General features: G+C 38.8%; 2 protein-coding genes and 1 pseudogene across 5 annotated transcripts in view; 2 read left to right on the forward strand and 1 right to left on the reverse strand.

Annotated features, from left to right (window-relative positions):
* RPAP2 (RNA polymerase II associated protein 2) overlaps positions 1-13,928 on the reverse strand; it is a 99,320-nt gene extending 85,392 nt beyond the window's left edge. For all 3 annotated transcript variants that reach the window (XM_049618450.1, XM_049618451.1, XM_049618452.1), the window contains exons 1-5: positions 13,655-13,928; positions 12,858-12,903; positions 9,957-10,071; positions 605-703; positions 216-281 (exon numbers count right to left, since the gene is read on the reverse strand). In XM_049618450.1, coding sequence (XP_049474407.1) covers positions 216-281; positions 605-703; positions 9,957-10,071; positions 12,858-12,903; positions 13,655-13,727 — 399 coding nt within the window. In that variant the 5' untranslated portion in view covers positions 13,728-13,928. The remainder of the gene's footprint in view (positions 1-215; positions 282-604; positions 704-9,956; positions 10,072-12,857; positions 12,904-13,654) is intronic.
* On the forward strand, positions 7,746-9,575 carry LOC125913312 (receptor expression-enhancing protein 4-like; annotated as a pseudogene).
* GLMN (glomulin, FKBP associated protein) overlaps positions 13,811-22,897 on the forward strand; it is a 34,561-nt gene continuing 25,474 nt past the window's right edge. The window contains exons 1-5 of one of the 2 annotated variants that reach the window (XM_049618454.1): positions 13,811-13,894; positions 14,709-14,774; positions 15,234-15,359; positions 20,818-20,934; positions 22,077-22,185. In XM_049618454.1, coding sequence (XP_049474411.1) covers positions 14,736-14,774; positions 15,234-15,359; positions 20,818-20,934; positions 22,077-22,185 — 391 coding nt within the window. In that variant the 5' untranslated portion in view covers positions 13,811-13,894; positions 14,709-14,735. Of the gene's footprint in view, positions 13,895-14,020; positions 14,321-14,708; positions 14,775-15,233; positions 15,360-20,817; positions 20,935-22,076; positions 22,186-22,897 lie in introns of those variants that run through there. The other variant, XM_049618455.1, reaches the window with a different exon arrangement.

A 22,897-nucleotide genomic window follows, 5' to 3' on the forward strand; every position in this document is an offset into this window, starting at 1 on the left:
GCCTGAATTTGTGCCGGTATACACTTTTAATTTTTAAATGTCCAAATATTAATTAAAGCATAAGCAGTTTTTTCTAACACCTTGAAGGCAATATTCACAAATAAACTTTTAACATGACGACCATCTAAAAGGCAAACTTCTAAACAATTATTTTTAGAATTCCATTTAGTGTATTAAAAATTAACTGCCACATTGAAAAAAGCCTTTAAGCTTACCTTTCTTTCAGTAATATCATAGACTTTATTGGTTTTGGTAGAAATCTTATACTTCTGTTTTGGTACCTAAAGAAAAGAAAGTACAGCTTAAGAAGAATTCAAGTAATAAACATAAACTTTCTTGTAAGATTAAATCATCTACAAATCTTTGGTTAATTCAGGTAATTAGTTCATGACCTCAGTTCCATTTCTTGTACTATCTACAAAGTACTTTGTTAAATATAAAAAATTAAAGCTTCTATTTTACTTTATTATACTTTATTTTTTTTATTTCAGAGAGAGAGAGCATGTGAACAGGGGAGCCTAATGAGGGGCTTAATCCCACAACCCACCCAACCAATTGAGCCACCCAAGTGCCCCTAAAGCTTCTATTTAAAAAAATTACTTACAATTCCTAGTTTTTTCTGACATAAAGGATAACCGCAGAGCTTGATAATAGAACGCTCATCCACGACATCGCTGTAGTGAGCAGGTGTGATGAACTTCCCCTATAATGAAATGAGAGGGGCGTTCCCCCACTAGATTATTAGAAAAGTTCATTTATCAGCTCTCTAAGCCTCACAGAGCTCATCTGAAAATTCAGGGATAATAACAGTCTATCTTATAAATATGATGTTTGAATAAGAGGAGAAAATAAAGGTAATAAACGTAGAAAAACATTTGACAAATAGTAAGCACTCAAAAATGTTAGCTATTATTAAAAAAACAAACAAAAATAGCCCAAAAAAACATCTGTCTCAGGAGACTATGAATCGTTGTAGGTAAGTACTTCATGAAGTAATTCTGAGGCAGGAAAAAGAATTGGTGCTATAGTCATTGCTATACCAAAGCAAAACACTGAAAAGTTTATTTTATTTAAAAAAATATTAAAAAATAAACCATGGAAAATAAAATATAATTTACCTATTTTTGAAGCACAGTCTTAAAAAACAGTGTGTATCAAACGTGTCATTGTGATTCCTGACAAATTTTTGTGCAAAATTTTCCAGTTTCTGAAAAATGTGTATAGGAGACTGGTGAGATGGTACTTATAAGCTAACACCAAATACTTTCTTTGATATCTTCATGTTCAAATCTCAACTCGTTTCATAACTTTGAGATCACTTTTGAACAAGTTTTTCTGTTTTCCCAGGGACTGAACAACTTTTTATTGAGAGTGATATAAGGTATTTGTTTCAAATGAAGCATTTCTGGTTTGTCTTTGTTTTTAGTGGCATCCTGCATGCAGATTCTGATGTAGTTACATGTATCAATTTAAATACTGTCACATTAGAGGGGAGGAGTCAAGATGGCTGAGCAGGAGGGGGATCCTATGCTTACCACATCCCTGGAACACAGCTAGATAAATATCAAATCATTCTTAACACCCAGGAAATCGATCTTAGGACTGAGACAATAAGATGCACAGCTAGGGGGAGAAAAGAGGACATATTGTGGAAGGCAGGAAGGGCGAAGATGTGATTTGGGAGAGAAAATAATCAGTGGTGCTGTAGAAAGGAGAGGGCCCTAATTAGGAGAAAGGAGAGAAAGAGAGGGAATGAGCAGGATGCAGGGCATTGCACAAGGAAAACATTTTGCCAAAACCCCTGATGGGGAAAAAGAGAGGGGCTGATTATCCCAAGTTTTTACAAGCAGTGGAGCTCAAAGTCTGGTTTTAGAAGTCTGACCCATCACTGGGGTGGAGGCTGTAGGGCACAATGGTGCTCCTGTGGAGAAGGAGGGCAGAGGCCAGGGAGCAGAGAGCATGGTCTGAGGATGCCCTGGGTTGTACTGGCAGAGACAGTTTCCCTTCTTGGAGTGCATTTGGGAGAGGTAGCACTGCCTCTCCAGGGACAAGAGGGCTGGCAGGTACCACTGAGCTGTCCCATTCATTAGGATAGGAACAGAGACAGCTGTGGAGGGCAGCTAACCTGGACGGTGGCTTTTTGCTGTGTTTTACCATAAACTTCAAGCCTAGTGAATTTGTGCCACCGCCCTTCTGGGACAAACCGGCACCCGCCCCAGTGTTGTGAGACCCTTCCCCAGAGGATCAGAGCAGGTCCATGCCACACTGGGTGCATAAAATATGGAATTTTGAAACCTAGCCATCGCACCTGAGATAAACCATAGTAGCACTGCACCACCAGATGGGCAAATGAGTCGGACACAGACAGGGTGAAGGAAGAGATCTGAGGAATGCTTGGGACAAATGACGGGAGATTGTTTGCTCTTCTGTGAGCACTTCCTGAACAGTGGTGGGTACAAACTCCCCTCTCTGGGGACTAGAGAGCCAGCTGATGCCATTTAGCATGGATGGACTTCAGTGAGCAGTAAAGAGCCCACAGTAGAGGCTTGAGCTGCTTACACCAAGTCCTGTCCTCCCTGAGCTCTTCAGGTGCTTCTGAACTAGGGTCATTATGTCTGAGAGAGCAGCAGCAGGCCACCCTCCCAGAAGACCAGCACAACGGTCCTCCACACCCACCAAGTCTACTAACCACAGAATGCTGCAAAGTGTCAGCTCTAGGGGAAACAGGATCTATACTCTTAATAAGCTGACCAAAACACAAATACTTAAAACTAATCACACAGTGGACAAGGTACAAACACTTCCCATTACAGACAAGGAGAAATTCTGCAGAGGACAGAAAGAGCACCCAAAACACAATGGCAGAGTGCACACAGCATACACCAGAAACACTTCCTGAAGTGCTAGGCCCTGGACAGTATATGACCTCTTCTTAATACACACACCTATTACTGTTAGAAGCAGGACACATAACAGGCTTTCCTAACACAGAGAAGACAGAGACCTAGACAAAATGCCAAGATGGAAAAATTCATCCCAGAAGAAAGAACAAGAAGAGGTCATGGCCAGGGATCTAATCAAAACAGATATAAGTAATATACCTGAACCAGAATTTAAAACAATAATCATAAGAATACTAGCTGGGCTTGAGGCAGCATAGAAGACACCAGGGAGTCCCTACCGCAGAGATAAAAGAGCTAAAAATTAGGCCGAAATAAGAAATGCTATAACTGAGATGCAAAACTGACTGGTATATGAACACAAGGATGGAAGAATCAGAGGAACAAATAAGTGATATAGAAGATAAAATTATGGAAAATAATGAGGCTGAAAGGAAGAGGGAAAGGAAAATACTGGATCAGGAATGTAGACTTAGTGAATTCAGTGACCCCATAAAGCATAGTAACATTAGTATCACAGGAGTCCCAAAAGAAGAGAGGAGAAAAAGGAAAAGAAAGTTTATTTGACCAAATTACAGCTGAAAACTTCGCTAATCTGGGGAAGGAAACAGACATCCAGGACCAGGAGCTATAGAGAACTCCCATCGAAATCAACAAAAGCAGGCCAACACTAAGACTACTGTAGTAAAATTGGCAAAGTACAGACATAAGCAAAGAATCCTGAAAGCAAGGAAAAGAAATTCCTAACCTAAGAGGGAAGACGAATAAGGTTAGCAGCAGATCTCTCCACAGAACCTTGGCAGGCCAGAAGGGAGTGACATGATATATTCAACATGCTGAATGGGAAAAGAGCAGCCAAGAATACTTTATCCAGCAAGGCTGTCAACCAGAAAAGGAGAGATAAAGAGTTTCCTAGACACACAAAAACTAAAGGAGTTCATGACAACTAAACAAGCCTGCAAGATATATTAAATGGGACTTTTTTGAGTGGGAAAGAAATACGAAAAGCAACAAAGATTAGAAAGGAACAGAGAACATCACCAGAAATATAGCTTTACAAATAATACAATGGCACTAAATCAAATCTATCAATAATCTCTCTGAATATAAATGGACTAAATGTTCCAATCAAAAGACAGTATTAGAATGGATAAAAAACAAAACCTATCTATATGCTAGCTACAAGATACCCATTTTAGACTTAAAGACACTTGCAGGTTGAAAGTAAGGGGACGAAGAACCATTTATCATGACATGCTAATGGATGTCAAAAGAAAGCTGGAGTAGCCATACTTAGATAAACTAGATTTTAAACCAAAGACAGTAACAAGAGATGAAGAAAGGCACTGTATCATAATAAAAGGGTCTACCCAACAAGATCTAATAATTGTAAATAATTATGTCCCCAACTTAAAGCACCCAAATATATTAACCAAATAATAACAAACATAAAGAAACTCATTGGTAACAATACAATAAGAGTAGGGAACTTTAACACCCCATTTACATCAATGGACAGATCATCTAAGTAGAAAATCAACAAGGAAACAATGGCTTTGAATGACACATTGGACCAGGTGGACTTAACAGACGCATTCACAACATTTCATCCTAAAGCAGCAGAATACACTTTCATTTGGGTGCACATAAAAAATCTTCAGAATATATCACATACTGGGTCACAAATCAGCTCTCAACAAGTAAAAAGAGATCGAGATCACTCCATGCGTTATTTGCAGACCACAATGCTAGGAAACTTGAAAGTGACCAAAAGAAAAAAATTTGGAAGGACCACAAATACACAGAGGTTAAAGCACAACCTACTAAACAATAAATTGAATAACCAGGAATGAAAGAAAGAATAAAAAAATACATGGAAGCTCAGGGTGCCTGGGTGGCTCAGTCAGTTGAGCGTTCAATTCTTGACTTCAGCACAGGTCATGATCACAGGGTTAGTGAGTTTGAGACCCACATCAGGCTCTGCGATGACAGCATGGACCCTGCTGTCTCCCTCTTTCTCTAACCCTCCCACATTTGCTATCTCTCTCTCAAAATAAATAAAAATAAACCTTAAAAAAACATGGAAGCAAATGAAAATGAAAACATAACAGTCTAATACCTTTGGGATGCAGCAAAAGCGGCCATAAGAGGAGTATATCGCCATGTAGGCCTACCTCAAGAAACAAGAAAAATCTCAAATACACAATCTAACCTTACACCTAAAGGAGCTAGAAGAGGAACAGCAAATAAAGCCAAAAGCCAGCAGAAGCGAAATAATAAAGATTGGGGCAGAAATAAATGATACAGAAACAAAACAAAACAAAAAAACCCAGTAGAGCAGATAAATGAAAGTAGGAAGATGGTTCTCTGAATGAACTAATAAAACTGATATACCCCTAGTCAGACTTATCAAAAAAAGAAAGGACCCAAATAAATCACAAATGAAAGAGAAGAGATCACAACCAACATCATAGAAACACAAATAATCATAAGAGATTATGAAAAATTATTTGCGAACAAATTGAGCAGCCTGGAAGAAATGGACAAATTCCTAAAACACAAAAACTACCAAAACTGAAATAAGAAGAAACAAAATTGAACAGGCTCACAGCCAGCAAAAAAAAAAAAAAAGCAATCAATAATGAAAAATCTCCCACACACAGAAGTCCAGGGCCAGATGGCTTCCTAGGGGAATTCTACCAGACATTTAAAGACGAGTTAATGCCTATTCTTCTCAAATTGTTCCAAAACAATTTGGAACAGAAATGGAAGGAAATGTTAGGAAATGGAAGGAAAACTTCCAAAATCATTCTACGAGGCCAGCAATACCTTGATTCCAAAACCAGACAAAGACCCCACTAAAAAGGAGAATTACAGGCCAACAGCCCTGATGAACATGGATGCAAAAATTCCCAACAAGACACTATGAAATCGAATTCAACATAACGTTAAAAGAATTATTTACCACAATTAAGTGGGATTTATTCCTGTGCTGCAGGGTGGTTCAAAAGGCACACAGCTAATATTCCTCAATGGGTAAAAACAGAGCTTTTCCTCTATGGTCAGGAAAAAGGATGTCCACTCTCAATGCTATTATTTAATATAATACTAGAAGTCCTAGCCTCAGTAATCAGACAACAAAAAGAAATAAAAGGCATCACAAGCAGTAAAGAAGTCAAAATTTCATTATTTGCAGATGACCTGATACTCTATGTAGAAAATCTAAGACTCCACCAAAAAAAAGCAAGAACTGATACATGAATTCAGGAAACTCACGGGATATAAAATCAATGTACAGAAATGTTGCATTTCTTTTTATTTTTTTTAATGTTTGTTTATTTTTGAGAGAGTATGAGTGCGGGAGGGCCAGAGAGAGAGGGGTTCAGAGGATCTGAAGCCAGCTCTACACTGACAGTAGTGAGCCCGATGCAGAGCTCAAACTCACAAACTGTGAGATCAGGACCTGAGCCAAGGTCAGAGGCTCAACTGACTGAGCCACCTAGGTGTCCCCCAAAATTGACTGCATTTCTATACACCAAAAATGAAGCAGTAGAAAGAGGAATTAAGGAATCGATCCCACTTACAAATGCACAAAATATCATAAGATACCTAGAAATAAGCCTAACCAAAGAGGTAAAAGATTTATACTCTAAAAACTATAGAAAACTTATGAACGAAATTGAAGAGGACAAAAAGAAATGGAAAAAGATTCCATGCTCATGGATTGGAAGCACAAATATTGTTAAAATGTTTATACTACTCAAAGCAATCTACACATTTAATGCAATCCCTATCAAAATACCACCAAGATTTTTTAGAGTTCGAACAATCCTAAAATTTGCATGGAACCACAAAAGACCCCAAACAGCTAAAGCAATCTTGAAAACAAAAAGCAAAGCTGGAGGCGTCACAATTCCAGACTTTAAGCCATATTACAAAGCTACAGTCATCAAGACAGTATGGTACTGGCACAAAAACAGACATATAGATCAAAGGAACAGAACAGAAAACCAGAAATGGACCCATAACTATATGGTCAACTAATCTTTGCAACTAATCCAATGGAAAAAGGACAGTCTCTTTGACAAATGGTGTTGGGAAAATTGGACAGCAACATTCAGAAGAATGAAACTCAACCACTTCCTTATACCACACACACAAATAAACTCAAAATGGATGAAACACCTAAAATGTGAGACAGGAAACCATCAAAATCCTAGAGGAGAACACAGACAGCAACCTTTTTGACCTCGGCTGTAGCCACTTCTTACTAGACACATCTCCAGAGGCAAGAGAAACAAAAGGAAACATGAACTAGTGGGACTTTATCCAGATAAAAAAGCTTCTGTAAAGCGAAGGAAACAAAACTAAAAGGCAGCCTGCAGAATGGGAGAAGATATCTGCAAATGACCTATTTGATAAATAGTAATCAAAATCTATAAAGAGCTTCTCAAACTCAACACCCAAAAAACAAATCATCTAGCGAAGAAATGGGTAGAAGACATGAACAGACATTTTTCCAAAGAAGACATCCAAATGGCTAACAGACACATGCAAAGATGTACAACATCACTCATCATTAGCGAAATACAAATCAAAACTACGATGAGATACCACCTCATACCTGTCGGAATGGTTTAAATTAATAAGCCAAGAATCAACAGATGTTGGTGAGGATGAAGAGAAAGGGAAACCCTCTTGTACTGTTGGTGGGAACATAAACTGGTACAGCCACTCTGGAAAACAATATGGAGGTTCCTCGAAAAAGGTAAAAACAGAAGTACTATGATCCAGCAATTGCACTACTAGGTATTTACCCAAAGGAAACAAAAATACTGCACAAAAAAACAAAATACCTGCATCGTGCACACCAAAGAACGCAGCTATGAGACGATGCTCAGCTTTGGGAAACGGGGGTCTCAACATTGCTGCTTCGACTGCTGTACAGCCTACCAACCAAGAGTCAGGGTGCACTGGCTGGAAGGCTGCGGAGCTTCTCCATGCAGGACCTGCACTCCATCCCTGATGCCCCTGCCCCCTGCCTACCAGCATCCTCTCTACCTGGAGGACCAGGTACCTCACCTCAGGCCGCCCATCAGTTATAGAGCAGGGGGCCTGCAGGACAGTGACACTGAGGATGAGTGTTGGTCAGGTACAGAGGCAGTCTCTCAGCCACCTGCCTGACCCCGAGAGAAGCCTCTCAGCTGCAGCCAGAACCTGCGTGTGGTCAAGAGGAAGCCACCCGTGTGGGAGGGCACTTCGCACTCACTGAAGATTCAGAAAAGGAAAAAGACCATTTCCTCAGACATGAACAGCGAGGGTCTTCAGAGCCTGGCTCAGTCTTACCTCTTGCCTTGTGGAGCACGGGGGGCTGTTTGGAGGGGACCTCTGGCTGCATGTCTGACCTGCCTGCACCAGCTGCTCAGGCTCTGCCTCCTTGGCTCCTGCTGCTGGCTAAGGGCTGGGTGCTGCCCGGGCCATGCACAGGACTATACCTGTAATGTACCAAAGTGATCTGGGCCCAGGATTCTATTTATTATCTTTCTCATCCTTCTACCTTCCCAGTGTGTGGGACCAGAGCCCTTCCCAACTGCAACTGAAATCAAAAGTCCCCCCAGCTGTGTTCATTCCTTCCTGTCCTTCAAAGTACTTGATAGCCTCTTCCACGGCCTTTGAGTGTGTGTGTGTGTGTGTGTGTGTGTGTGTGTGTGTCTCCCCTGGTTGTATGTTTTGTGTTGGTGAATGAGGTCAGGTTTATGCAAGTTTTGGTAAATAAATACATAAAAGTGAAAAAAAAAAAGCACAAGTACCCCAATGTTTATAGCAGCATTATCAACAATAGCCAAATTATGGAAAAAGTCCAAATGACCACCAACTGATAAATGGGTAAAGAAGATGTGGTGTGTGTGTATGTATATACACATACATACATATATACATAAGTATATATACACATATATGTGTATACATGTACAAAAGAATATTACTCAGCCATCAAAGAGAATTGTATCTTGACATTTGCAACGAAGCAGACAGAGCTAGAGTGTGTTATGTTAAGTGAAATGTCAGAAGAGAAAGACAAATACCATGATTTAACTCACACGTAAAATTTAAGAAACAAAACAAATGAACATAGGGGAAGGGAATAAAAAAAAGAGAAGGAGGCAAACCATAGGAGACTCTTAACTACAGAGAACAGTGTCAATGGAGGGAAGGTGGGAAGGGGATGGGCTAAATGGGTAATGGATATTAAGGAGGGCACTTGTTATAATCAGCACTGGGTTTATATATAAGTGATGAATCACTAAATTCTACTCCTGAAATCGATATTACGTATTAACTAAATAGAATTTAAATAACAACTTGAAACAAACCAAAAGCAACAATAAAAAACAAAGACTATAGTAAAGCACCAGAATTTAAAAAGTATATATATCTTCATATTTATATTCCTCTTATTTAGAAAAATCTCTGAGCCACATTAATAATTATTTTTGCAATGGGAGTTCAGAGTTTTAATTTTCTTTTTAATTTTTCTAAGGATTATGAGGATATAAGAGAAATTTCCATTCAAAATTTTAGTGCAAGAAAGTTGTTAAAGAAAAAACTTTTAATGCAGACTGCAATCCTGTTATACGTTAAATCATAAATGATCTATATTCCAAGTTTTTAAAATATCAAACCTAATAGAATTACATTAACAAAAATAACAACCTTCTGTTACTAACATAGGAAACACACAGAATATGGAAAATAACGTTGGGATGATTAGTGCAAAGTGATAAAAATCAAGTGAGATTAGCAGACTTATTTAAAGAACTACTATTAAGGGGTAAAATATGCATGTTGTTTTTCATTAGTGCATTTTAAATTCATTATACAACAAGGAATGCATAATAGTTGATTATTTTAAAGTGTATGAGTTATATAGCACGCTACCTGCATCTAGTGACTGAGAGGAGAGTCAAAGATTTTGACAATACAAGGAAGCTTGATATTGCACAGATTTAAAGATCGAAAACTACAAAAGTAATAATTTCCCAATTTAACACATACACACTCCCTTAGGAATTCTTCTGTAATATCCTCTTCTAAAAGCTGTTCAACAATATGTAGAGCTTTTCTCTCAAATTCAATCTTCTTTCTCACAGCTGCTTCTAGTTCTGCTTTCCTAAAATTAAATAAAATTAAACTTAAACTTAAGTTATTCTACTTACAAGTTTTATCACAGCCAATTTTGTTTTATAATACAGCACAAACATAATGTGCTATTTTGCTACTTAAATTTATATTTTTTAACGCTGCTACCTGTGATGAATATGTCTCAAAATATTAACACACAGAAGTCTGCCACAGTAACAGGACTATTTGATTTCCAAGCATCAAAGCACAAGGAAGAAAATAGGTGATATCTTTTTGCCAGTTAGCGTTTATATTGTCTCAATCATTCCTGTGGGTATCTAAGAAGACAGGCTTTTCCTCTGAAATCCTTAGAAATCGGGAGAGATATGAGAGGAAACCGACAACTTCAGCTGTTCTTACAAGTAAAAACGTGTGTCAAGTCTCAAAAGTTAACTGATAGCTCAGTTTGACAAGATAGAGTCCTATCTGCAAAGAAGTGTTTACTTATTTTGCTGTAAAATCTTATTAAATAACTATATTGACGTGACTGTGTAGTTGAGGAACACAATCTTCCCAAGAGAGCTGCTCCTTGTCTTGGCACCAGTGGAACTGTCAGCCTTTGCTGGCCCCTACACATCATGGAACATAAAAGCAGAGACCATTTGATCAAACAATGGCTCTAGGACAGTGGTTCTCAACTCTACTTGCACATGAGGATCATCTGAGAAGATTTCTTTAAAAGATGTCTATGCCTGCGTTCCACTGCAGGTTAATTCAATCAGAATCTCTGAGGATGGGGCCTAGTTATTGGTGTTTTCTTAAAAGTGCCCCAGGGGTGCCTGGGTGGCTCAGTCGGTTAAGCGTCCGACTTCAGCTCAGGTCACGATCTCACGGTCCGTGAGTTCGAGCCCTGTGTCGGGCTCTGGGCTGATGGCTCAGAGCCTGGAGCCTGCTTCTGATTCTGTGTCTCCCTCTCTCTCTCTGCCTCTCCCCTGTTCATGCTCTCTCTCTGTCTCAAAAATAAATAAACGTTAAAAAAAAAAATTAAAAAAAAAAAAAGTGCTCCAGATAATCCTAATGTGCAAAAGGGTTGAGAATCCTTCCATAGGAACAGAGATACCCAACCATCTTGGTAACTTATTTGCTCCTTTCCTGTACTGTTTTCTCCTTTCCTACCAGAACTACCTTTGCTGGTCTCCTGGGCCTTGATCTAGAATGTATTCATTTTTTCTCCCTATTTTCAGTGACCCCCAAGACTTTAATTTTTTTTTTTCAACGTTTTTTATTTATTTTTGGGACAGAGAGAGACAGAGCATGAACGGGGGAGGGGCAGAGAGAGAGGGAGACACAGAATCGGAAACAGGCTCCAGGCTCCGAGCCATCAGCCCAGAGCCTGACGTGGGGCTCGACCTCACGGACCGCGAGATGGTGACCTGGCTGAAGTCGGACGCTTAACCGACTGCGCCACCCAGGCGCCAAGACTTTAGACTCTAATTCCTTGCCTGGAGCAAAAATATTCTACAAAAACAATAACATTCCACAAAAAAGGAAGATGACACAGGATCAACTATTTCTTTTGCCAAATAAGGGCATTAAAATAAGAAGAAATTTACAACAGGGGCACCTGGGATGTTAAGCAGTTAAGCGACCAACTTCGGCTCAGCCCTGCGTCCGGCTCTGTGCTGACAGCTCGGAGCCTGGAGCCTGGAGCCTGCTTGGGATTCTGTGTCTCCTCCCTCTCTCTCTGCCTCTCCCCCCTTCGTGCTCTGTCTAAAATGAATAAATGTTAAAAAAACTTTTTTCTTGTAAAGAAATTTGCAACTAAGAACTGTTCTCCCACCATTTCATAAAGACCATTCTTACATCCAAAAAGTATAAAAGACATGAATATAGACTAAAAGAAAGTTTTCTATATTAAATGTATTTAGCTTTACGAAAAGCATTTTATTTTTCTCATATTGTTGCCTACCAGTAAGAGCAATGCATTGTACTAGGATCAGTCTACAACCTACACTGAGGAATTGCTGACTCAAGCTGTTAATTATCTAAACCTTCAGTAACAGCCACACTCACTTTTTAAAAAATATTTATTTTTGAGAGAGACAGAGCATGAGTAGGGGAGGGGCAGAGAGTTTTTTCCCTTACAGCACTTATCACAACTTGTAATTATGCATTCAGTTGTGATAATTTAATTGGTATTTCTCTGTTCCACTAGAAAGGAACTGTGTCTATTCTGCTCAAAACCATATCCTCAGGGCCTAACACAGGTCTGGCATATCTCATACTCGGTAAATAATTTTGAAAGAATGAGTAAATGAAAGCCAATACTTGATAAAAAAGATCCATCACAGACATAAATATTCTAATCATCTTCATAGACTACTCCTGTTCTAAAAACTTTTTTGTGACAGGAGATAAATCTAGCCTTTTCAGGAAATGCCAAGACACAGAATAAGACTTTTTGCTGAAGATATGGACATGATGTAAACAAGAATAGAAAAGGTTTCTTGGAAGTCTTTAGCATATAAAGAAATAAAAAGAAAGTGTATCTGAAGAGGTATAAAAGGAGTACCTGGTTAATTTAGGAATGCTTATTCCCTTACAAATCTTTCTGCAGATACTTACACCTACACTAGCAGTGTCTTGATTTGGTTTTCTTAAAGCCTGGAGTAGAGCGATACAAAGAGTCTATGGGAGAATTTATAGTTATTCTCAGATCTTCCCCTTCTCTCTCATAATAATTTTCTCTATGGTATCAGCCTTTATTGTTTTTAAAAATAGTTCAATAGGAGATCAACAGATAAGAGAATGCAGTTGTCCAAGTAGTTCTCATACCTTTTAGAAGTATCTTCTTGTTTTAAGGCATTTGTCTGTTTAGCACCTATAATTAAAAAAAACAAAAACAAAAACAGTAGGTCATGTCTACTCAAACACACTAGTTTACAGGGCAGATTCTTGCTCAAATAAACCGCAGACAACCTTTTCTTCTTTTCCCACACATTACTTTCTAATCCTGTGTGTAAAACAAATGAAATGGGCAGGGAATCCAGTTTACTTCCGTTAATTATTTCCCAATTTTTCTTGGAGTGTATCTCTTTTGGGATTGAATTTTCTTATGTATCACAGTGACACGGTTACAGGCTCCTGAAAATCTGAGATATGGGTACTTTTAGAGGCAACCTCTCTCCATCCCCCGAATGTTGCTCGCAGGAAAAGACCGTGGGGTCTGACACCTCAGAGGATCATCCAAGGACCTAAGCAGCAGTACATCTCGAAGGTGGGCTGGCGCGAGCGAGATTCAAAGCCAGCTGCACAAGGCCTGCCTACGTTGCCCTGGTCACTTACCCATTCTGGCGACCTGGCTCTAGGCTCCAGCACCTCTACTCCCTCTCCTTCAGAGACAGCCCATTCTGGGTAAAATTCTTGGGACACTAGTGTAAAGAGGTGGGGGTCTGGCCGGAGGTCTTTTGTAGAAGACTCGAGGACAGCGAAGGGACGCTCTCGGCCTTCTCTGCCCTGAAGACCTCCTTCCCTGGAGCAGCCTTTGGGGTGTGCCCCGCGGGTTTTAGTCTGGAACCCTGTAGGCGTTCAACTCCCAGGGTCCAATCGTGGGATAAGGCCCTTCTTCCTACCTGTGGCGTTTCGAGAAGCGCGGGGAGTCCGGGCCTTGAGGCGGGCGGAGAGCGGCCCAGCCGAGTCAGCCATGGGTAGCGTCGTCAGAGGGTCACACTGGGAGCTGGCGTCTCCCGAAGCTCCGCCTCCCCTCGCGTAGCGCTGGGCGGGGCCGGCCGGGGCGGGGCGGGGCCGGCAGAGAGGCCTGGGCGGCCGGAGGAAGTGAAGGAGGGTGATGAGAGTGGCCAGAGGCCCAGCCGGTAAGTGGACGCACCTGGAAGTCTGGGACGGCCCGGGCTCGCGGCGAGCTGTGAGCGGCGGAGGACCCGGCTCCACGGCCCGCAAGGCCCCGCGAGGTCCTGGGGCCCGAACGCTTAGGCGTGGAGGAATCGGGAGAAATGGCTTCCCTTGGATGCCGCCCGCACGCGCGCTGGGGCTTTATCTGCCCTGGATCGCGCGGCCGTGAAGCCCCGCTGACCCGTGCCCCCATTGCGGGCCTGTCCTTCTCTCCGGGAGGAAAGATGGCCTGGGAGAACGGAACGGTGCTCTCCTGAGAGCTGCAGGTTGCCTCGCCTTCGTGCAGTGTACTGATTACATTAACTGGATTATTTGGGGGACTGCATGTCTTAGAGAAACTCCCTGGTCACACTCGGATCAGGGGGCATCTGAACTTTCACCCACTCTGGGTGAGTTGTGTTGACTACAAGTTTTGTGAAGTGGGACATTAAACAATTTTTTGTTTAATTCCCTAAGGATTAGAACTGACTTCAGGAACACCTTCTGGAAATTTTTTCAGAAAAGAAATACTGTGCCTTTTTAAGCCATTTACGTAGTCCAAATTTGCGCTCCTGTTGGGTGGGCGTACCCTAGAGAAAAAATTTTTTTTCAAGTGTATCTTTCAAAACTGTGCTCTTAATAGATGCAACAGTTTTACCCCCTTAGGCTAAGATCCTTTCAATAAAAACATTTCAGCTTTAAAACTTGACATTTTCCTTATTGTATTTACTAGAAATTCACCAGAATGAAATACAACTTATTAACGCTTTAATATCACTGATAACTTTTATATTTCAGCATCAAAAGTAGGAAAAATAAAGAGGAATGGCTGTGGAAGAACTTCAATCCATAATAAAGAGATGTGTAAGTATTGTGTGTGTGTGTGTGTGTGTGTGTGTGTGTGTGTGTGTGTAAAGTTAAATACCTTTTAAAATGTGGGCAAGACACAGATTATTTTTAGTTACATTTAGGGTCATTCAAATCGCTTATCTTCTTTAATCCTTGCTTTGTTTGACCTGTGAATAAATAGCAGGAGGGCCAGAAGGCAGATTAGATTATTCTCCAAGTGACCTACTTGTCTAAGTAACCTTTTAAATTTTTAATACTGATCTTTATTGTAGAATTATTTTTGCAGAGTGGATTTCAAGATCATTCATTATGGTACTCATTAGTCTTGTCCTAATTTTCATACATATGCTTGTGTGCAACTTACCTAGAACTTAAACAGATTTTCTCTTTTTCTCCAGAGAGGATAAAGCAAGGAGTTACTGAATTTTTATTCACCTAAACATGTTTGTTTTGTCTTCATTTTGTTTTTGTCAGCAAATCCTAGAAGAACAAGACTTTAAAGAAGAAGATTTTGGTCTATTTCAGTTAGCAGGCCAAAGATGCATAGATGAAGGGCATATAGAGCAGCTAGTAGAAATTATTCAAAATGAAAAGAATAAGGTAAGTACAATCTTTATGAGTACTTTTTAGTATTTATTAGAATGATAATAGCCACATGATGTTATTATTCTTCCACCCATTTACTCATTAAACATTTAAGAATCAACTTAAACTTCTACAATAGGAATGTGGAAAACAAAAAAGAATTAGGTCTATTTATATTCTTGACAGTGTTTATAATAGTCTGGTAGAAGAGATAAACAGGTAAACAACTAGCAGTAAGAAGGCAGAATAAATGAAATAAGTGCTATAGTTGAAGTATGAGTAAAGTGCTTTAAAAAAACAGGGATTGCTTAGAGATCAAAAGTGGCATTTGGATTATTAATTTATATTTTGTATTATAAGTATCAGGCAGCCTAAGATACTCATTTTTGGTGATCAGCACATTCTTTTCTTTCAGCCAGATGTATATGGAAAACCAAATATTAAGATAATAGTATTTGGGTGCATAGAATCAGAATAGGGGGAGACTTAAATGGCTTTACTAGCCGTTATCATCCAGCTATAATTATCTGAGAAATCATTCTCAACATAGGAAAAGGATCTTTTTGGGATCAGGAACAACTTTTTCCTGGGACACAGTATTGAAAACACTGCTAAATTTTGTATCTTTGTACTTGCCCTGTTATGCAAGAAAAGACCATCTTCTTTCCAGGAACACACTCTTTCTTCATTTACAGTACTGTTTATTTATGTGGAAGTTTTTTTTGTTGATATCACAAACTAGTTATGCTGGTCTCTGATTATAACCAGGGCACCTTGATGGTGTTTAGGACATTAGTAAAACTTTTAAATCATGCATAGTAGTTCAAAGGGCTTATTCCTTTTTTATATAAAAAATTCTTTTTTTTAAAAATTAGGACATTTAATTTAATACATTTTTTTGGATATGTGTTTATAGTACCTTTGTAGCCCCAAATAGAGTAAATGTAATATTTTCTTTAACTCCTTGATGTTTCCCAATTGTGTTTTCGAGGATAATCTTTGAGAGTATTTTACTTAGAGCTAATAATAATAAAATTAATAATAGTTAATATTTATTAAGCATTTACCATGTGCCAGGTGCTGTCTAAAATGCTTGACATCTGTTAACTCATTTGGCCTCCCAGAATCCCATAGGGTACTATTAAATTCAGTTTGTAGATAAGGAAACATGTGACATCCAGTGTTCAGACCTGTGTAGCTTGGTTTCAGAGCTCTTAACCATTCTCCACTTAGCACTGCGTAGCACTTGTAAGGAAGTTTTAGGGGATACAGAGGGCTAATTGATTGTGGGATTGAGAAAGGTAACAAAAATGACTGGATTTCTAGCCTCTGGGAGGATAACATATTATATCCTGAATAGAAAAGGGCAACTTAAGAAGAGGAGAGAATTTCTTGAAGGGGTGCAAGTAAATTTATTTTGGAAATGTTAAGTTTAAGATGTAGCAGGCAGTTGAAAAGTAATGTTTGGAGCTCAGTCAAGAAACAGGAGATTAAAATCCTGATTTGTGCATCACTATTAGAAATTAATTGTAATATTTTTGAGCATAGTCTTTTTCTTAAATTTTTTTTTAAAGTTTATTTATTTTGAGAGAGACAGGGACAGCACAAGTGGGAGAGGGGTAGAGAAAGAGGAACACTGAGAATTCCAGGCAGGCTCTGCACTGTCAGCACGGAGACTGGTGCAGGGCTCGAATTCAGGAAACTGTGAGATCATGACCTGAGCCAAAACCAAGAGTCAGATGCTTAACTGACTGAGCCACCCAGGCTCCCCCACAAAAAAAATTTTTTTAAGACTATTAAGACTCACTATTTTGAGGGAGGGAGAGTTCCTGGTGGCTCAGTCAGTTAAGTGTCTGACTTCAGCTCAGGTCATGATCTCGTGGTTCATGGGTTTGAGCCCTGCATCGGGCTCTGCGCTGACAGCTCATAGCCTAGAGCCTCCTTCAGATTTGGTGTCTCCCTCTTTCTCTGCCCCTCCTTTGCTCGTGTTGTCTCTCTCTCAAAAATAAACATTAATTTTTTTTTTAATTCGCCCACCCATTTTTAGAGAGAGAGAGAGAGAGCACACATGTGCATGTGGGGGGGAGGGGCAGAGAGAGAGAGAATCCCAAGCAGGCTCCTCACTGTCAGTGCAAAGCTGATCTCAGGGCCCAAACTCACAATGAGATCATGACCTGAGCCGAAAGCAAGAAGAATCAGGCGATTAACTCACTGAGCCACCCAGGTACCCTTTAATAGTCTTAATAGCTTGAAAATCACCTTTGTAATGTGTGGTCTGCTAAATCCAAGGGTTCAGACATTGATAAGACAAGTGTTTCTTGTTTTGTTCTGTTTGTTTTATTGAGAGAGAAAAGTTGGGGAAAGGACAGAGGGGGAGAAAGAATCTTAAGCAGCCTCCATGCCCAGCTGGGAGATGCTGTGGGGTTTGATCTTAAAACAGTGAGATTATGACCTGAGCTGAAATTAAGAGTCGCATGCTTAACTGACTGAGCCACCCAGGTGCCCCAGTAAGACAGGGTTTCAAACTGACTGCAACTTAATTTTCTTGCCAGGTGATGCAATTAGGATTGATCAAAATTGACTATTAATCTGCTTTGTGTAAATGTTTAAAAAAAAAGTATATGAATACTTTGTCCTATAGTACAGGGCTTCTCAACATTTATACTGTAGATATTTTGTAGCACCCTCCCACTCTCTCCCCTCCCCCCCCATTCCATAATGACAATCAAAAATGTCTCTAGATACTGCCAAATGTCCCCGGCAGATATGAAACAAAATAGCCCCCATTGAAAACCAGTGGTATAGTGGGAAACACATGGCTTTGGACCTGGACAGACATATGCACATCTTGGTTTGCCACAATTTAGATGTTAGATATTGGGCATGGCAGTAATCTCTAAACTTTGGCATTCTTATCTGTCATTTGGGGATAATAATCTTATTCTGTAGGTAGTTAGTATTAAATTTAAAAAGGTGTAGTTTATGGATAGTATTTATTTTCCTTCCTCATAACCATTCACTATTTATATAGGAACTAGATACCTTGCAGCTGAGATGATGTTTATAAAACATTTTATCAAAATTATTTTTTTTCAGTTCAGATATGTAACATCTTACTCAAAACTGAAATTTCCTTGATAATTATTCCCAGAGAATCACTTACAGGGTAGAGGTAGACCAATGGAAAGGGAAAGAAGTACATAGTTGGAAAAGTAGAAGTCTCACAGGAACCAGTTAAGTTTTAAAAAGCGAGTATAGTCATGGTAAGTAATGGTGGAATAAGTATTTAGTAACTTGGGAAAAAATAGGTTTATAATATGTTTCTGATTCAAGACCTGAATATTAAGTTTAGCCACAACAAAAAAATGGAAGAAAACAGAATATCAAATCTTTGGAGGGAGGATAATTTGTTACACCAAAAGGTAATAGATATCACTCGCCTGTATTTATGGAACACCTATTTTGTAACAGGCCCTTGTCTAGATGCTAGGAATAGATAGCAGTAAACAAAAATCAGTGCCCGTATAGATGTTAAATTCTAATGAAGACAGGTATCTACACTATAAATTATATAGTGTGTTAGAAACTGATAAATACTATAGAAAAAAGTAAAGCATGACTGGGGAATGGACCATGCTAGGTGAAATTACAGAGATTTGAAGGAAGGAGGGGTATAAAATATGGAGCTATCTGTGAGAAGAGTGTGCCAGCCAGGAGTAACTAGTATGAAAAGAATATTCTGAGAGATCAGCTGAAATCTTTCCAGTTCAGTAAAAAGGATGATTGTTTTGCTGTTTGTTTAAAAAAAATCAATTTAAGTCTTCATTTTATGCCACGTTTTTAGCATAAATCTTATTGAATAAAAAGAAAGGGGGAATGTATATATATTTAATTTTAAATGAATGTTTATGAATCTCTAAAGGAGGAAATCCATTTTAGACCTAAAAGACCGAGGCAAAAAGTATATTTTGCTATATAAAAAATAAGGACAGTCAAAAAACCAAATAATTATTTTTCGTAAATATAAGAAGGGAATATTAACATGTAGGAAGCTCATGCAGACTGATAAAGACAAACACTGAAATGTCCAATTGATAAATGAGCAAAAAGGTAAAAAATATTTCCTCTTTTGTAAGCTATTTGTTCACGTACCCTAACATATTCTGTTGCTAGTTCTCTAGGACATGTTAAGTCTTAGGTACCTTTACACATTGCTGTTTCAGAGCCTTGAATGTGTTCCCCAGCTACCTATGCCTGACAGACTTACCTAATAAGCCTTAACTTAGCCATTGCCTCTTCTGGGAAGAGGCCTTCCCTAGATGGAAAGGACTCTTCTCTTGCTATACCTTATCCCCTACCTTTATCTTAAGAGAGTGGGGTCATGGAGGAGGTATTGTACTTAATTGTCTTCCTCCCAAATGTGTGGGTTTTTTTATTTTTGAGTGAACCTAGAATGTAATTCTGTGATGGTAGAGATCTTATCTAATACGTTCTTGTTTTATTTCTAGCACCAGAATATTTTAGGGACTTGACATATAGTAGTATATTCTTGATAAAATACTGATGAGTTGAAGTAAAATCAAGCCAGAGAAGTGGAGTACATTGTTGATAGTTCTGAAAATAGTAGTTGTGATAGTGAATGTGAATCACTAATTAAAAAGATAAACATTTATTTATATGATAAGCACTCTGGAATATCTTGAAAACAAAAAGCAACTTGCTTTCAAAGCAAGTTGCTTTGAAAAGAAGCAACTTGTGGGGCGCCTGGGTGGCTCAGTCGGTTAAGTGTCTGACTTTGGCTCAGGTCATGATCTCACGGTTCGTGAGTTCGAGCCCCATGTCAGGCTCTGTGCTGACAGCTCAGAGCCTGGAGCCTGCTTCAGATTCTGTGTCTCGCTCTCTCTCTGCCCCTCCCCCGCTCAGACTCTGTCTCTCTCTCTCTCTTTCTCACAAATGAACATTAAAAAATTTAAAAAAGAAAGAAAGAAAATAGAAGCAACTTTTATGTAGGAGAAAAATTAACTGAGGTGGCATCCCCTTCTTTTACATAAGTTACATAATTATAACATGTTTGCATATTTTCCAAGGAACTTTATTTAAAAGGTTCATGAGCATTGGGTGGATTTCTTTATGAATTAGGAGAGCAAAATTCTCCGTGAAAATTAAGTATTTGCTTATATTAAATAAATTAACTCTCTTGTTAGAAATAGAAGACCTATTTCAATCATGAACTTGCCTGATTTAAAGTAAATGCCCATTCACATTTCCTCAGTGAAAGTATTAAAAAAAACTATTTTAAAATGTTGTATTTGCTAGCAGCGAACCCTAAGAAGTCCCTGGTGAAATACTGTAGACTTCATTTGTCTCATCTTAGCTCTTCAGAGGGAATTCTCAGCTCCTTCAAGATCAGAAAGCTCAGTGTAAGAGTCCTATAGATGGCAGTATTTGCTTTACTCTGAAAATGTTTTTACAGGTCATCATCAATAATATGGGCTGGAATCTTGTTGGTCCTGTTGTTCGATGTCTTTTGTGGAATAAGGAAGATGAGAAAAGAAAACATTATTTTCTGATGCTTGATTTATTGGTAAAGGTAAGTTAACAAAATTAGGTTCTCTTTGTCACAATAGCCAGCAGTATTTTGTAATTCCCTTTAATGTTTAATGCTTATTTGGGGTGACAAAGCTTTTAATGAAAATATAGGAGGGGACTCTTTGGAGAAAAGGCCCAGTCTTATTGATTGGATGAGCAAATCCATTTCCGTTTTTCCAAATTTCTGGGTAGAATTATCTAACCTCATCTCAGACCCACTGATTCAGAATCTCGAAGAAGATACCTAAAAATTCTATTTTTAATAAGTAGCTTATTGTATAGATATGGAATTCAAGGTTTAGAGAGGCAATTCAAGGCTACACTGTTCTTTTAGCAACATTGCAACTAGCAAATGCCAATGCTCTTTTCTCTGTGGTATGTTCTCTAAAAGGATATAAAAAACCTAGAATGCAAGTGATAACGGTGGACATGGTAATAGGATGCAGATTAGTTGTGACCAACAACCTTAGAGACCCTTGGGGAAAGGTTATTAGAGTTAAAAGTAAAAAATGATGGTAAAGAAAGATAAATTCTAAGGAAAAGGACGTTGTAAGAGTCTACTTAGAGATCACTGCAAATAAAAATATATACAGTACTTGGAAAGAGGAAACCCCATCTAGATAGTAGTTATTAACAATGAGGACTTTAAAAAAAAAAAGGCAAGTGAGGTGATTATGGCTAGTCAGAAGACAATGCAAAGTTTCATCTGTTCAGGAAGGACAAAAAAGACTGCACTCAGAAATACCCTGGCAGGGTGAGATAGAAAGGCCCCACTTGCTGGAAGCCTGAGAAACTACTATAGTATCCTTCAGAGTAGACGGGCAAAGCTCAAAAGAAACTGAAGTCTGGTAATCAAGTTCTTCCTTCTCCCTGTTTTTCTGACTTCTCCTTTAGCGAGGAATTTAAGTCTCCAAAAGGTAGTTGTCTATTAAGAGACTCATTCTTGCTTCTTTTTAGTTTTATAGTGATTTGACAGTCAGATTCTATGTTTTGCTCGTGTATTTTTTTAAGTTATATGAGGTGTTGTACTGTTAAGCAAAAATAATGGTATTTTCTCAGTATATGCTGCCTTTTAAAACTAGTAATCATGTGGCTTTAAATACAACTTGTATTAAACAGGTTCAATTGTGAATATTTTTATAGTTATGTAATCCAAAGGAATTATTGTTGGGTTTGCTTGAACTGATTGAAGAGCCCTCTGGAAAACAGATATCTCAGATAATTCTTCTTTTACTTCAGCCATTACAAACAGGTAATGAGTATTTTGATATCTAAGAGTTTCTTGTTTTATCTGTGTTAAGTTCTTGATACTACTGTAAAATGTCAGTACTATATCAAAGTAAAATTTATGACTCATTATTGAGTACTCTGCTTAAACTAGCAATAGCAGTGCCCGTTTGAATCCTGCTGCCTATAGAAAGATGACAATACCGGCACAGACGGTACCCAGAATAGATTTTGTTGAATGTCATGCTATTTTCAGGGACTGTGTTGTAATCTGTAGCTTTTTGCCTAATCTTCCTATCTGCAACTTGTATCTAGAAATTTCCCTGTAAACATATTTAAAGGATTGCCTCTATGATGTCTGCAGTACTCATTCTGTTAGCATTGTGATAGGTTGTGTATCTTGGTTAAAAACCGTATCACGCGGGGCATTGCTCATCCTCTGTCTTGGGAAGTTGAGGCTGGGAATAGCAAAGGTGCTGGTGAATGAAACAAGTAAAGAAAAGTCTTTATGGTTGAGTGCAGTAACATTATTGTTAAGCAATGGACCTTAGCATCCAGAGCAGACAGTATCCATGAGCTGAGACCACTTCTTCATTTTATGACTTAGATATAGCTCAGAATCTGATAGAAGGACCCAGAGTCAGAAGTTAGAGTAAATCCATTTTAAATGAGAATAAAGCAGCTGTGTACCACTTGAAATACTCAAAATCTCCTAGAAAGGAAAATCTAATAATACT

Source organism: Panthera uncia (genome assembly GCF_023721935.1).
Source record: "Panthera uncia isolate 11264 chromosome C1 unlocalized genomic scaffold, Puncia_PCG_1.0 HiC_scaffold_4, whole genome shotgun sequence".
Taxonomy (NCBI): Eukaryota; Metazoa; Chordata; class Mammalia; order Carnivora; family Felidae; genus Panthera; species Panthera uncia.